This window comes from Neomonachus schauinslandi, chromosome 1 (genome assembly GCF_002201575.2).
Source record: "Neomonachus schauinslandi chromosome 1, ASM220157v2, whole genome shotgun sequence".
Classification (NCBI taxonomy): Eukaryota; Metazoa; Chordata; class Mammalia; order Carnivora; family Phocidae; genus Neomonachus; species Neomonachus schauinslandi.
Window position 1 is genome coordinate 4,306,121 of NC_058403.1, and position 13,431 is coordinate 4,319,551.

Sequence of the window (13,431 nt, forward strand, 5' to 3'; positions counted from 1 at the left end):
GGTGGCTCAGTCGTTAAGCGTCTGCCTTCGGCTCAGGTCATGATCCCAGGGTTCTGGGATCGGGCCCCGCATCGGGCTCCCTGCTCCACGGGAAGCCTGCTTCTCCCTCTCCCACTCCCCCTGCTTGTGTTCCCTCTCTCGCTGTGTCTCTCTCTGTCAAATAAATAAATAAAATCTTTAAAAGAAATAACTCTGTATCTATATTCCACACCATATAAAAAAATCTTTCAAAAAGACTGTTAAGAGAATAAAAACAAGCCATAATCTGGGAGAAAATGTTTGCAAAACATATATTTGGCAAAGGATTTATGCCCAGAATATATAAAGAACTCTCAAAACTTGACAAGAAAACAGACACCTGATTAAGAAGAAAATATGAGAATGGGCTTTATAATATACCTAATTTTTTATAGCTCCTTTATATCATGGTGAGAAGTTATTTATATTTTGTTCATCCAGAATCCCCTCACTGTTGAGAGCTAATCAATTTCCTACCCCTGGCCCCCTTGATGCTAACTTGCTCTTCGTATTTCTCCCTCCTCTCCCTCACCCTTCTGGCTATCTATATATCCCCACCTTGTCCTCCTCATATACTACCCTGACCTCAATCTCTCTCCCTTATAGTGATAGTCTTGAATAAAATCCTTCTGGCCATGGGGCGCCTGGGTGGCTCAGCTGGTTAAGCGTCTGCCTTCGGCTCAGGTCATGATTTCAGGGTCCTGGGATCAAGCCCCATGTTGGACTCCCTGCTCAGCAGGGAACCTGCTTCTCCCTCTCCTCCCTGCTTGTGCTCTCTCTCTCTCTCTAATAAAAAAAAAAATCCTCCTGGCCATGTTTTCAACAAGCACCTGCTGCAATTTTTCTCTATGACAAACTTCAGAAAGGTCTAGAGCACACCTCCCCAGGGAAAGATACAGGTGGTCATGCCAGGAGCCTGGCTACACCTTTGTACCCACCAGCCTCCATCTTAGCCTTCCTCATGGGTTCTTTTTTGTTTTCATTTCTTTATATCACCCATTCACAAGAGTTTATACAACATGAATAACAGTGATAGTGCATGAACCAACTACCTGAATTAAGAAAACACATCAGCCAAAAAAAAAAAAAAAAAAAGAAAGAAAACAAAAAATCCCAGTATGTAAGACACTCCATGTACGCTCCCTCATCACCTTCCTGCTGTTACCCCCACCAAGGGTCCCTCCATCTTGAGGCTCATGAGAACCATGTTCTTGTTCTTCTTGATGGTTTTACCACCTACCCATCTTTGAGCAATACATTGCTTCCTGCTGCCTGATTTGGAAGTTTATATAAATGGCACCACGCCATACATTTCTTCTATGACTTGACTCTGTTTCACCACTGTTTTTTAGATTTCGGTGCCTTGATTCCCACTCCTATACAGAATTCTGCCACATGAGCATTCCGCTGTCTACATATGTGTCCACCATTCCCGGGCACTTGTGTTGATTCTGGGTTTTGCTATCATAAACACCATTATGAACATGGTTCTCAGCAGGTACCCACAAGAGTTTGTATAGTGGTTCTCAAATTTGAGCACAAACAGTATCTCCTAGAGGGCCTGTTAAAACGCAGATGGCAGACCCACCCCTGGAGTTCCTAGTTCTTTAGGTTTGCCGGAGGTGGATGCGTGGGGAGAGTATTTGTATTTCAAACTTTTCAGGCCTTGCTGAGGATGCTGGTCTGGGGACCACACTTTGAGAACCAAGGTTTACCCTTAGAAAGGAATTGCTGCATTATAAGACACACCCATTCAACGTGACTGAAAAAGGCCAAGCTACAGCCAAGCACGTGGGTGTGGGTGGGGTGAGTTCTTACTGCCCCATAAGTTGCTGGTTACAGTTGGGCAAGAGACACAGTTATATTAGGGACAGTCTTATCTTTCCATGTCCTTCAATGTGGCCTTTAATATTGTTCCAAATATTGTTTAGCATTGATTATGAAAATGGGGTCAACTTAAAAGAGGCTGATGATCGACGACCTTAAGACACGTGACAGCAGTCAAGGGGGCTGTCTCTCACAGTCACACGAAGTAAATACTATTATCATTCCCACCTGGGAGATGGGAAGCCAGACTTAGAAACCAGGGAGGAATAGCTGTCTCATAAATGAGATCATACAGCTTCAATTGTCTGCACTGGGATAAAATTCAGATCAGACTGATTTCGGAGGCCAAGTTTGGTTCCCGCCAAAAATAAGTCTTGATTCTGGGGAAAAAAGGCACCCCATATGAGGGTCTTACAGTGACACCTCGGGGTTGCAGCTGGAGGGCCGTGGCGTGGGACAGCACAGTGGTCCTTGCGCCCAGAGCCCAAGCCAGTTCCTAAGGGAGCCCGTCAGCGTTCAGCGTCTCGCCTGGCTTCCCAGGCTGAAACTGTGCCCCATCCACCAGTGTCGGCCAAGGCAAAGCGTGGACACCACCCTGGGCGGCCAGATGGGCTCCAGCTGAGCAAGTGAGGGATCACATCGGCAAGCATGGTGGGAGAGATAAGTAAACAGCAACTTGGGGGGCGGGAGGGGGGGTGGGTGGGCAGAAGCATCACGGTCTACAAGGGCAGCCCTCAGATACAGCTCCTGCCCACACAGATAGAGGTTTTCAGGCAGCAACTTACAGTGTCCTGATTTTTCCCTGCCTTATCAGGAAGTCCATTTAGTAACAGATGATTGGATCCAGGATCTGAGTCAGTGATTTTTCCTTTAGAATTAACCATCTTCTTCCTTTATGAGTGCAGCCTAAAACCAAGCACATCAGGATTCACACAATTCAGAAGCCAGGCACCTTCAGCCCCAGAACCACACCACTACGAGACCCAGTGGGACAGCCTGTGGGCTCCTTAACTCTTTAGGGACTGGGAAAAAAATTGACCAAGAGCCAAATGATGGATGGAGACAGACCTGCCTCCCAGCTCAGCTGTCTTCAGGAATGTGCTCCCAGATCCCCAGTCTTTCCAACTAGGTATTTCCTGTTACAATTTTAGGTTGAACATCAAAAATTTCTTCGCCGTAAATTTAGTGGCAAAGAATGAAATGACAGATGCGTTTTTAAGATTCACATGTAGGGGCACCTGGGTGGCTCAGTCGGCTAAGCATCTGCCTCACCTTGGGTCATGATTCTGGGGTCCCAGGATAGCGTCGGGCTCCCCACTCAACAGGGAGCCTGCTTCTCCCTCCCTCTGTACCTCCACCCCCACCCCCACCCGGCAATGCGGGCGTGTGCATGTGTGTGCTCTCTCTTGCTCTCTCTCTCTCAAATAAATAAAATCTTTAAAAAATAATAAAATGAAATAAAATTCACATGCAAAAGTAAAATTACTATAGAACCACTTGCAATGTAGCTGCAAGATTCTGAATATTGTGATTTGATACCCAAACTTATAGTTGAAAAAAAATACCTAAACTTTAAGTTCTTTTACTCTGTTCCCTTTGCTACTGACTTCATATTTTTATTCCATTTCCCCGCGTAAGTGTATCTTAATGTCCTTTACTTTATTCTATTTTTTCCAGTTTTATTGAGAAATAATTGACATCCATCACTGCAAAAGTTTGAGGCACACAGCATGATGGTTTGATTTACATATTTTGTGTATTTTGAACCTCTTCTGATGACCACAATAGGTTTGACTAGCATCCACCGTCACATACAGATACAATACAGATACAGTATCATTTTGTTTTGAAAGAAGTTAATCAACAACCTTAGCATACTTGTCTGTATCCAAAAAATACAAACAGAGATATTTGAAATTCACTTTTAAAAATGTCTGGAACCACAAGTCTCTAAATATTAAATTTTACACATCTAATAATCTCAGGTAAAAGTAAGTGAAAATTTTTCTGTAACTTGAAATAAATGTTATGAAAAATATAAAGCACCTACTTACCTCCAATACACCTTCCTTTTAACTTGACGACGTAACGCTGACTAGTTGGACAGAAATGCAGAGCTGTTCTCCTACACCTCCCTGAAATCATGCAAAATGTACAAATTAGACCACAAACGGGTGAATAAATGTGAGTGCTCATCAAGGTCCCATTGCTGAGAACGGTGGGCAGGGGACGCGCATTGAAGCAAGGTCATAGTTCTCCGAATCCTTTTGGTAAATCTTAAATATTTTAGTTCTAAGATAGATGGATAAGGCAGAGAGCCTTACTGTAAATTTACTGCCTGAATCAATGATTTTTTTCTGATGCTCTCTGTGCTTCTTTTCATAAGACCCTCCCCCAAGAGCTATGCAGTCTTCTTCTTCTTTTTTTTTTTAAAGATTTTATTTATTTATTTGAGACAGAGAGAATGAGAGACAGGGAGCATGAGAGGGAGGAGGGCCAGAGGGAGAAGCAGACTCCCCGCCGAGCAGGGAGCCCGATGCGGGACTCAATCCCGGGACTCCAGGATCATGACCTGAGCCGAAGGCAGTCGCCTAACCAACTGAGCCACCCAGGCGCCCCTATGCAGTCTTCCTTTAACATTGGGACAGCTGAGGGGTGCCTGGATAGCACCTGCTTGGGTCGTGATCTCAGGGTAGTAGGATCGAGCCCCGCATTGGGATCCGCGCTCAGTGAGCGGGGTCTGCTTGAGAGTCTCTCTCCCTCTGCCCCTCCTGCTCATGCTCGCTCTCTCAAATAAACAAATAAATCTTAATAACTAAATAAATATTGGGCCAGTTGAAAGAGCCAGGTTAAAAAAAACAAAAGGGAGAGAGGGATGTATTCCTGTTATCGCAAGTGGGAGAAAGGTTTTTTGAAAGGCAATCAATTGTAAAGAGTACTTATGGAATACGGCAATCTGGAAATTTATTTTCTTACCTCCCCTCCTCCCCCCCCATGCCTTTGGAAATGCTTTGTGTGCTCAGGGAGTCCCCGACTGGGGCCCCAAGTTGAAGACCACAGCTGCCTCAGTTGGCCCTAATGCACCCAGACGGGAGGCATCGGTGGTCCCTAGGGCTTGCCACCCCCATGACCCCGGGTTATTTTCGGTCAACAGAGGATTTTGTGAATATACTCCCCTCCTCTGTTTCATATAATGACATTCCTTTAACACAAAGTCTTACTCATGCATCTTAAATGTTTGCACCTTTCACGGATCATCTTTGAAGATCACTTTGGATGTAAGGAGCAGGGCAATCTCAGTAATTAAAGCCCGTTTCTTACTCATCCATTACACTCCACATCCTGCTGCACCTGTCAAACCGAATTGAATGCTTTCACCCATTTTGGCCTTGATGGAGTCAAGTTCTCAGACCCAAACTGCTCGTAAAATGTCTAAGCCATACCGAGTGTTTACAGACAAGACTGCGGGGAGTTCTGAGGTAGGCACCCCACACCTCTGTCCACGCTCATCTTCCTCACCCCCCAGCAGCCGGGGAGGCCTCTTCGCTCACTGCCAAGGTTTGGGGCAGGGGGTGGAAATACTAGCTAAGGCGGGTCTGTGAACTCTCCGGTGTCTGCTGTCCATTGGAGGTGGCCGTCCAGCTGCCCCTTGCACTTTGGATTTCAGAGGGGGCAATCTACCAGCGGCTTCCAGACCCAGACACCATCCACCAGCAGGGTCACTGGAGAATCTCTGCGGTGGGGGGCGAGGGTGGCATCCAGGGTGCCCAATGGGCTGCTCCGGGTGTGGGAAAGCCTTCTCAGCCCAGACCTCACAGAGGTCTCCCAACCCCTGATAAGAACCACCTACCAGTGCATCCTGCTGAATGCCTGATTCAAAGTCCAAAACTTGCCCAGTAAAATTAAGTCCAGTTTTAAACATAATCCTGGCAGAACTTACATTTACTTTTTCTCTGGAGAATGTTTTGCCTTCCAAAAACCCACTGACATTTAAATTTTTCATGATGGAAGGGGAGAACATCTTGTGCATTAGACCTGACGTACTCCACCGAGCCATGCTGAGCTCAGTGCAGGGAGGTGGGGGGAGGGAAGCCAGGGAGGAAATGGGGGCGGGGCTGTCCACATGACAGGGGTTCCTGCAGCTCTGTTCCAAAGTGGAAAACTGACATAGTTAGACATTTTAGGAGCAGTTTGGGACTGACAGCTGGGGGTTAGCATCACTTGACCCTGCTTCTGACAAAAACCCGATTTAAAATTTGACCAAATAATTTCGAGAATCCTACATGCACAGCTCAGCGCTCACCCGTGATGGAGAGTTCAGGTCTCAGGGTCTGGTTCCCTCTGTCAGCCGCCAAGGCTGTCTTACCTTCCTCCATCCCCGAAAACTAGGATGTCCCCCGCTCAGTCCCACCCCGCTGCACAAGCCACAGCGAAGGGAGACCCTGGGCAGCCCTCCGTCTCCCGGGTTGCGGGTACGCTGGGAAGGGCACCTCCCCAGACGCCTGGGTCCTCCCACCTGCCGCTCCTTCCTACTGGGCTGCTCAGCTACTCAGAACGCCCTCTAGCGGGGACCCTCCACTCCAACCTCCCCGTACTCAGCGGGATAGTGCAGACCCCTTGTCTACGCACTCCCCCTGTTGACTTGTCTGGTTGGCACTCCTCAGCAGTGTGAAAAGTAATAAAATTAAAACCTCACTAAGGTAGTGGGCAGGCCGGAAGGGGCCTGTGCCTTCCTCCTCAATCATACCAAGGACTGTCAATCACAGACCCCAACAGCAGAGAATCATCAATTAGGGGCCCCAACCGGGAAAGATGCACACTGCATCTCCTACAAGAGATCGGCCACTCCGGCAACTCAGCCAACAAGAAACTGCCATCTCCCTGAAACCCTTGCATTTCTCCAGTGGACTTATGTTCAAACAGCCCCCCTCCCAACCCCCTTCCAGAAAACAACATTCCTGTCCTTTTGTTTGTTGGACTTGTCTAGGGTTTGGCCAGAGCTTGCGTGTCCCGGATTGCGGATCTCGGCTATTCCCAAATAAACCCTCTTTCGCTGGCAAAATTAACTCACTGTTTTATTTTTAGCGGTAATAGCAGGAAATATAAAAGGAACCAAGCGATGGGCCACCTTTAAGGTGGGCTTAGAGGCCCCGCACGGGTGGAGATGAAACTTTCTTAGTGCGCACCCCTTGACTAGCTCCCTGGGAGACCCCCTTGGCCGCCATCCCCTCTGCCTGCGCACCTCCCCCAGCAGAAAAGCCCGCAGGGCTGGGTGGGGGGGCTGTTTCTGATGAGTCATCAGCAGCATTAGCAGCCTGTTGGCCAGGAGCAGAATCCGGCGTGCGTGAGTCCAGCCAACATCTCCATCACTATTATCATCACCATCATTACCGTGACTAGCTTCTGCAATCCCCCGAGCCCCCCTGGGGAGCTGGTCTCCGCAGCCACCAACCCGTCCCCCCGCAGCTCGCTGGAAGGTGCCGGGACCCAGAAGGTGCCGGATCCAGGAGCGCGGCACTCACCTGTCCCCGCGCGGCCGCGAGGGTCACCGGCAGCCCCTCCGCTTTTATGCAGCGCCAGGCACCGCCCCTCACTGCCCGCCCGCCCCCGCCCCTGCCCCCGCGGAGAAACGAAAGTCCCTGGAAGCGAGGGAGGGGGGCCGGCGCGGCGCAGAAGCGAGCCGAACACCCCACCCCCACTGCCTCCCCTCGACCGCCGAGAGCCCGCCGGCCGCTACGCCCCCAGGGTGGGCCCATCTGCAGCCTCTGCCGGCGCTCGGGCTGTGCTCGTGCCCATCCCGGGCCCGCGCACTCGGATCTCCGGGAGCTGGAGGGAAACGCAGACCCCGGGGCTACGACCTGCTGAATCGAAACTCAGGTGCAGGGCCCAGGAAGCCAGTTTGAGAACGGCTGCTCTGCTAGCCCGGAGTCATCCAGAACTGAAGGCAGCCTTGAACCTAGGCAGACCTTAATGCCTGGTCTTCGGAACAGGTGCACTGATAATTGGGTGTCTTAAGTTCCTGCTAGTAATTCCCCCGGATCATTCCAACCCCGGCAGGGATTCTCAAGCATTCATTCTATGTTAATGACCGACAACCGCCCTCCCCTTCCCCTACAGTGCTCGCCCAGCCAACTTCCCCTCCCCATGCAGACAGTTGTCCTTAAAAATAAAAACAATTATTTTACCACCAAAAGATGGGTTTATTTGGGAATAGCAGAAACATTGTAAATCGGGACAAGCAAGCTATGGCAAAACCATAGGCAAGTCCAACAAACAGAAAAGGAACGATATGTTATGGAGAAGATGCAGGAAATCGGGAGGGGTTGTTCTGAACGAAAGTCTGTTGGAGAAAAGCAAGCGTTGGGGTGATGGCGGTTTCTGGTTGGCCGAATTGCAGGGGTGGCCGATTTCTGCTGGGAGATGCAGAGTGCACGTTTCCCTCTTGGGCCCTAACTGATGGTTCTCCCCTGTTGTGGAGTCTCCTGCTGGGTCTGTGATTGGCATGTGATTGATGACCATTCCGGTCATGACTCCCAGGGAACGGCTCCCCTACCAGCCTCCCCACCTAGCATCCGGAATCCACTTCAGTGAGCTTCTCTTTATTTTCACTAGACCCGCATCATCTTTTTCCTTGCCCACCTCAAGTCCTCTCTGGCATTGGGCTCATCTGATTTCTCCAGGATGGCGACGGGTGGAAGGCGGAGGCCGAGGGCAAGCAGGCCCAAGAGTGGCCCTCCGTGGGTGGGGAATACCATTCTTTTTGGAAGAGGCCGGCCCCTACCTCCATTCCCCTTAGCTCAGCTCAGAGTCGCAGACAACAAGCTCCCCAAAGACCGTGTTAGGAAGGGTCAACCCCCACTCCACTCGAAGGCCCAGAACCTGCCTCAGCTCCAAGCCTGGGGTCAGGGAAAGCGTCGATGGAAGGGAAGGAGGCCCCACAATGCGGATGAAGTCCCTTGCTCTGCAGGGCCTGGTGCTGGGGGCCGGGCAGGCCCAGCCAGGATGGCCTAGCGGAAGAACACAGGCTCTCCCCATAATCAGCGAGCAACTTTGGTCCAGCCACTCATCCCTCTGGGCCTCAGTTACTTCCTAGTCATGAGGAAGAGTGACACCATTTCCTGATGGGCTGTGAGCAGGCTGGAGGAAAAAGTGCACGGCTACACGGGAGAGTGTGAGCTGGCGCGCAGACAGACATCAGTCCGAGGAAATGATGGGACTTTTTCAAACACAGGACGCTCTCCCCAACCACTCTTGTTGAGGAATGAAATCAGAAAGGACCACGGGCAATAGTGACAACCGGGTGGAACCAGCCACTCCCCGGGCCAGGACTAGGGGAGGTGAGTGATCTGTCTGGCGTGCGAACTGAAGGCGCCGCTCGCCCGCTGGCTCTCAGCGGCGCGAGCACCTCCCTACATTTGGCGCCCAGACACTCCACAAGCCTCCCCTCCACAACTCCAGGGACTCCTGGTCTGAGATTTTGGTACCTCGCTGTTTCTAATGTGCTCATTATATGAAGTTCCCTGAAGAGCCCAGGGGCTTGTGAGGGGTGTAATTCAGAAATAATATACGATAATGACTTCCATGTGCTGAGTAAGTATGTGCTACATGTCAGCCTATGAGACCAAGTCACCTTCACATCCATCCTATGAGAGGAGTAGGATTATCACTCCCTTTTTACACGTGAGGAGACGGAGACCCAGGATCAGGTCACTGCTGGCTCGCATAGCTCCGAAGTGGCCAGGAAGCAGGAGAGCTAAGACTGTAACCTTGGGTTTTAGTCCTGTGCTCTGGAGCATCTTCCCTTCTGTCTTCCAGAAGCTCACAGCCTTCCACGTGAATTACTGACGATTCCTTCTCCACTAAAAACAAACAACAAAAAACCCACGGATTACTCTCTATTCTACCAAATAAGTGTCAAACTCTTAGCTTTTGAGAATTGTCTTTCAGGCTCCACACCCTATTCAGACATCCCTAAATGCAGCCCACAGTTCTGTTGCCTGTCCTTCCTCCTAGGCTCCCAGAGACATTCTCCTCCCCTGCCAAGTCCCCCCCCCCCCCCCCCCCCGGTGCTATTCCCTGTCTGTGCAGCTGCCCTGGGGAGCTCCTTCCAGCCCCCCACTCAGCCCCCTATCTTAGCTCAGTCTCAGATGCCCTTGCATCTCCGATGGATGTTGTGGATAGTGGGGGGAGGCGGCTATCACCTCGATGGGGGTGTCACGTCCACAAAGGCAAGCTTGCATCCCTCCAGTGCCTACCACCCACCGACAGTAGGTACTCAGTAAGCATGGGCTGAATTTAACCGGACTGAGGGGCCCAGCCCCCCCAGCCCCCGGGGCTCCCACCATGGTCAGCCGGTACTGTCCTCTTACTCTTGTTTTCTGCGTCCATGGGAAGCATGGTAGCCGACAATGACAGTGACCCCACCCTCTGCTGCTAGCGCGGTCACACGTGCCCAGGGCACTCCAGGCCTCGCTGGTCCTTGTCCAGCCCTCGCTTCACCTGCCAGGCCCGGCCCTGACCCGCTGAGGACAGCCGTGCTGGGGTTCGTGGGCAGCCACGCCTGGCAAGCTCCGGAGCATCTTCCCTACCTCCAAGCCAGTGCATTTCCGCCCAGCTTAAATGCTGTAGGGTGCCCCACAGCAGGGGTGGGAGTGGGTGGGGTATTCCTAACTGCTTAGCTTGGTGTGCCAGGCCTGCCCGTGGCCAGCCTCACCTGGCTCAGCCCCGCTCCCACTGCTTCATGTAACACCTTGCCCGCTACACACAACTCCTCCCGCTCAGGGGCGCTCCTCCTTCTACCCCTGCACGCTGGGCTTCTTCCCAATTCACAGCCTCCCGCCATCTTTCCCACACCTGGCGGACCTGCTTCCTCAGGGCCCCAGGTTCCCTCCCATCCCCACCCCAACGCAGCCTCATCACACTGCCTTGACCTCTGTGAACGCCCGTTCTGCCACCAGGTTGTCCACAGGGCAGCACCAGGCCCGTGGGATCTAGCAGAGTTCGCGGCACACAGTATTTCCACAGATGTTTCTAGAATGAACCAATGAATGAATGCGTGGTGGGTCCGAGGACAGGCTCTGATCCTACAGACAGGGGCCTCAGATGGCCCCCGGGGAATTACCCCAAGCATCTCCTCCCCGATCTCGCGTTTCCCAGACAACGCGGTTTCAGTTTCAGTTTCTTTTCTTCTTCCTGTAGAGCAGAAATGAAAGTCTTGAGAGCTGGAGGAACGAGCGAGGGCGGGGGACGAGGGAAGAGCGGAACCGGAGGGGGAAGGGCGGCGCCGGTGAAGGCTCTCTGGCCGGGGTTCCTCTCGGATGGGTAGCTCGGCCTGGACGCGGTCCTGCGGGTGCCCGGGAGGGGGCGGGGGCGGGGGTGGAGAGGGGGTGAGGTCTGGGGGGGGCGGTGCTCGCGGGGCGTCTGACGCCGTCGGGGCCGAAGGGCCGAGCAGTGCGCCCCCGCGCAGCGTCCCGTCTCTGCTGCCCGGAGCGTGAGTGTCCTTTGCCCCGTTTTGTATTCTCCTGCATAGACCCGCGCCATAGATTCGTGCTTCTCGAAGGAGGGGCCAGCAGCATTGGCTTCCCCTGGAAGCCTGTAAGAACTGCAGGGTCTAGGACCACCCTCAGACCACTGAATCAATCTGCATTTTCAGGGGATTCTCCAGGCACTTTGTGAAAGCTTATTTTTCCGATAAGGGAGGCAGTAGCACTGTGACCCGCCTTCCCAGGACCTTTCCCAAAGGGCTTCTGGAACTGTGCGCAATCTGTTCTTTCCACCAATTCTCAAATTGCAACCCAGGCCGCTTCATTCCTCCTCTGCCTGCGACTGGGCTCAGTATTTCATACTATAGAAAGTGGGATGCTTGCTTGGGTAGCCCATATATAGTGTAGGAAGTGGAGAGACCCCCACACGATGTCTCTACTAAAAATGCCATCCCTTGGCTGTGGAGCATCCATGGCATATTAACCCTGTCAGATACTGGGCCAATTTCTTTACACACCATCTCCAGTAGAGCAAGAATCAGTCAAACAGGAAGTGAAGGCTCAGAGAAGTGGACTCCTTTGCCCCAAATCACACAGCTAGTGAGAAATGGCGGCTCCTTTCCACGTTTTCACGAGCCATCCTGTTCTCTGTGTTGCCTTTGCAAGCACCCGCCAGTCATCACTCATTGCTCCAAAAAAACATTTCTAAAACATCTGCCGTGTTCCAGGTACCATGACAGGAACAGGCTGCTACACGGAAGAGTGTCAATCACACTCATTTGGGCAGCTTTAAGAAGAAGCCAGTCAATTCTATTTACAAAATGCCATCCTGATCCTGATAATCCTGTGGACCTTTCATTTGGGCTGCCATGTTGTGGTAACGTACCAACATGTGACGTGGCAAAGAACTGATGTCTTTGGCCACGGCCACCAAGGGCCTGAGGCCTGTCCACAGACCAGAGAGTGAGCCTGGGGGCCGTATCGGTCTCCCGCAGCTGCTGTAACAAATTGCCACAAACTCAGTGCCTTAAAACAACAGACACTTACTGTCTTATGGTTCTGAGGCCAGAAGTCCAAGGTCAGTTTCCCGCGGGGCTGAAGTCACAGTGTTGACAGGGCCACACTCCCTCTAGAGACTGGACAGAATGCTTCTCCTCGCCTTGTCCAGCCTCGAGAGCTGCGTTCCTTGCTTGCCTTGGCTCATGGCCCCTTCCTCCTCCTCCAAAGCCAGCAGGGTGCGTCTTCTGATCGGCTCCTTCTTTGCATTGGGTCTTGCTCCCCCTCCCTCTCCTGAGGACACCTGGGATGGCATCTGGGGCCCACCTGCATAATCCGGGGTCCTCTCCCCATCTTGAGGTCTTTAGCTTCCTCAGACCCATAGAGACCCTTTCTCCATTTAAAGTAGCTGCCCCCCAAGGCGCCTGGGTGGCTCAGTCGGTTGAGCATCCGACTCTTGATTTCAGCTCAGGTTGTAATCTCAGGGTCGTGAGATTGAGCTCTACACTCGGTGTGGCATCTGCTTGAGATCCTCTCTCCCTCTTCCTCTGCCCCTCCTCCTGCTCGAGCTCTATAAATAAATAAATAAATAAATAAATAAATAAAATCTTTTTAAAAATAAATAAGGTAGCTGCCAGCTGAGGAAGAAGGGCAAAACTTGGAGAAAGAAAGGGCCTTAATTTGGGGCCTCCAAATTGCAACTCTGGGAGCATATATGCCAGAGTAACCAGAAAAGTGTCCCACTCGGGTAGGGAAAGCAAGGCGGTTTTATGAGAAAGAATAAGGCAATCACGTGATTTAGATAAGGAAGAAAAAAACCCCGTGAGGGGCACTTGGATGGCTCAGTCGTTAAGTGTCTTCGGCTTAGGTCATGATCTAGGGGTCCTGGTCAGTGGGAAGCCTGGTTAGCAGGAAGCCTGCTTCTCCCTCTCCCACTCTCCCTGCTTGTGTTCCTTCTCTCACTTTGTCTCCCTCTGTCAAATAAATAAATAAAATCTTAAAAAAAAAACCAAACCCGTGAATTCAGTGCTAACCAGCTGAGCCATTTTTGATTACCAGCTAATCAATTCCTTTCTTAGTGCCGTCAAACAAAACTATTCCTGGTATG

The 13,431-nt window shown here is 51.4% G+C and overlaps 1 protein-coding gene across 1 annotated transcript in view; it reads right to left on the reverse strand.

Annotated features, from left to right (window-relative positions):
- Positions 1 to 7,432, reverse strand: part of MX1 (MX dynamin like GTPase 1) — a 31,295-nt gene extending 23,863 nt beyond the window's left edge. Inside the window, exons 1-3 of the mRNA XM_021679202.2 lie at positions 7,368 to 7,432; positions 3,900 to 3,980; positions 2,631 to 2,751 (exon numbers count right to left, since the gene is read on the reverse strand). Of these exons, the coding sequence (XP_021534877.1) occupies positions 2,631 to 2,729 (99 nt within the window). The 5' untranslated portion in view covers positions 2,730 to 2,751; positions 3,900 to 3,980; positions 7,368 to 7,432. The remainder of the gene's footprint in view (positions 1 to 2,630; positions 2,752 to 3,899; positions 3,981 to 7,367) is intronic.
- Positions 7,433 to 13,431: the final 5,999 nt, after the last annotated feature.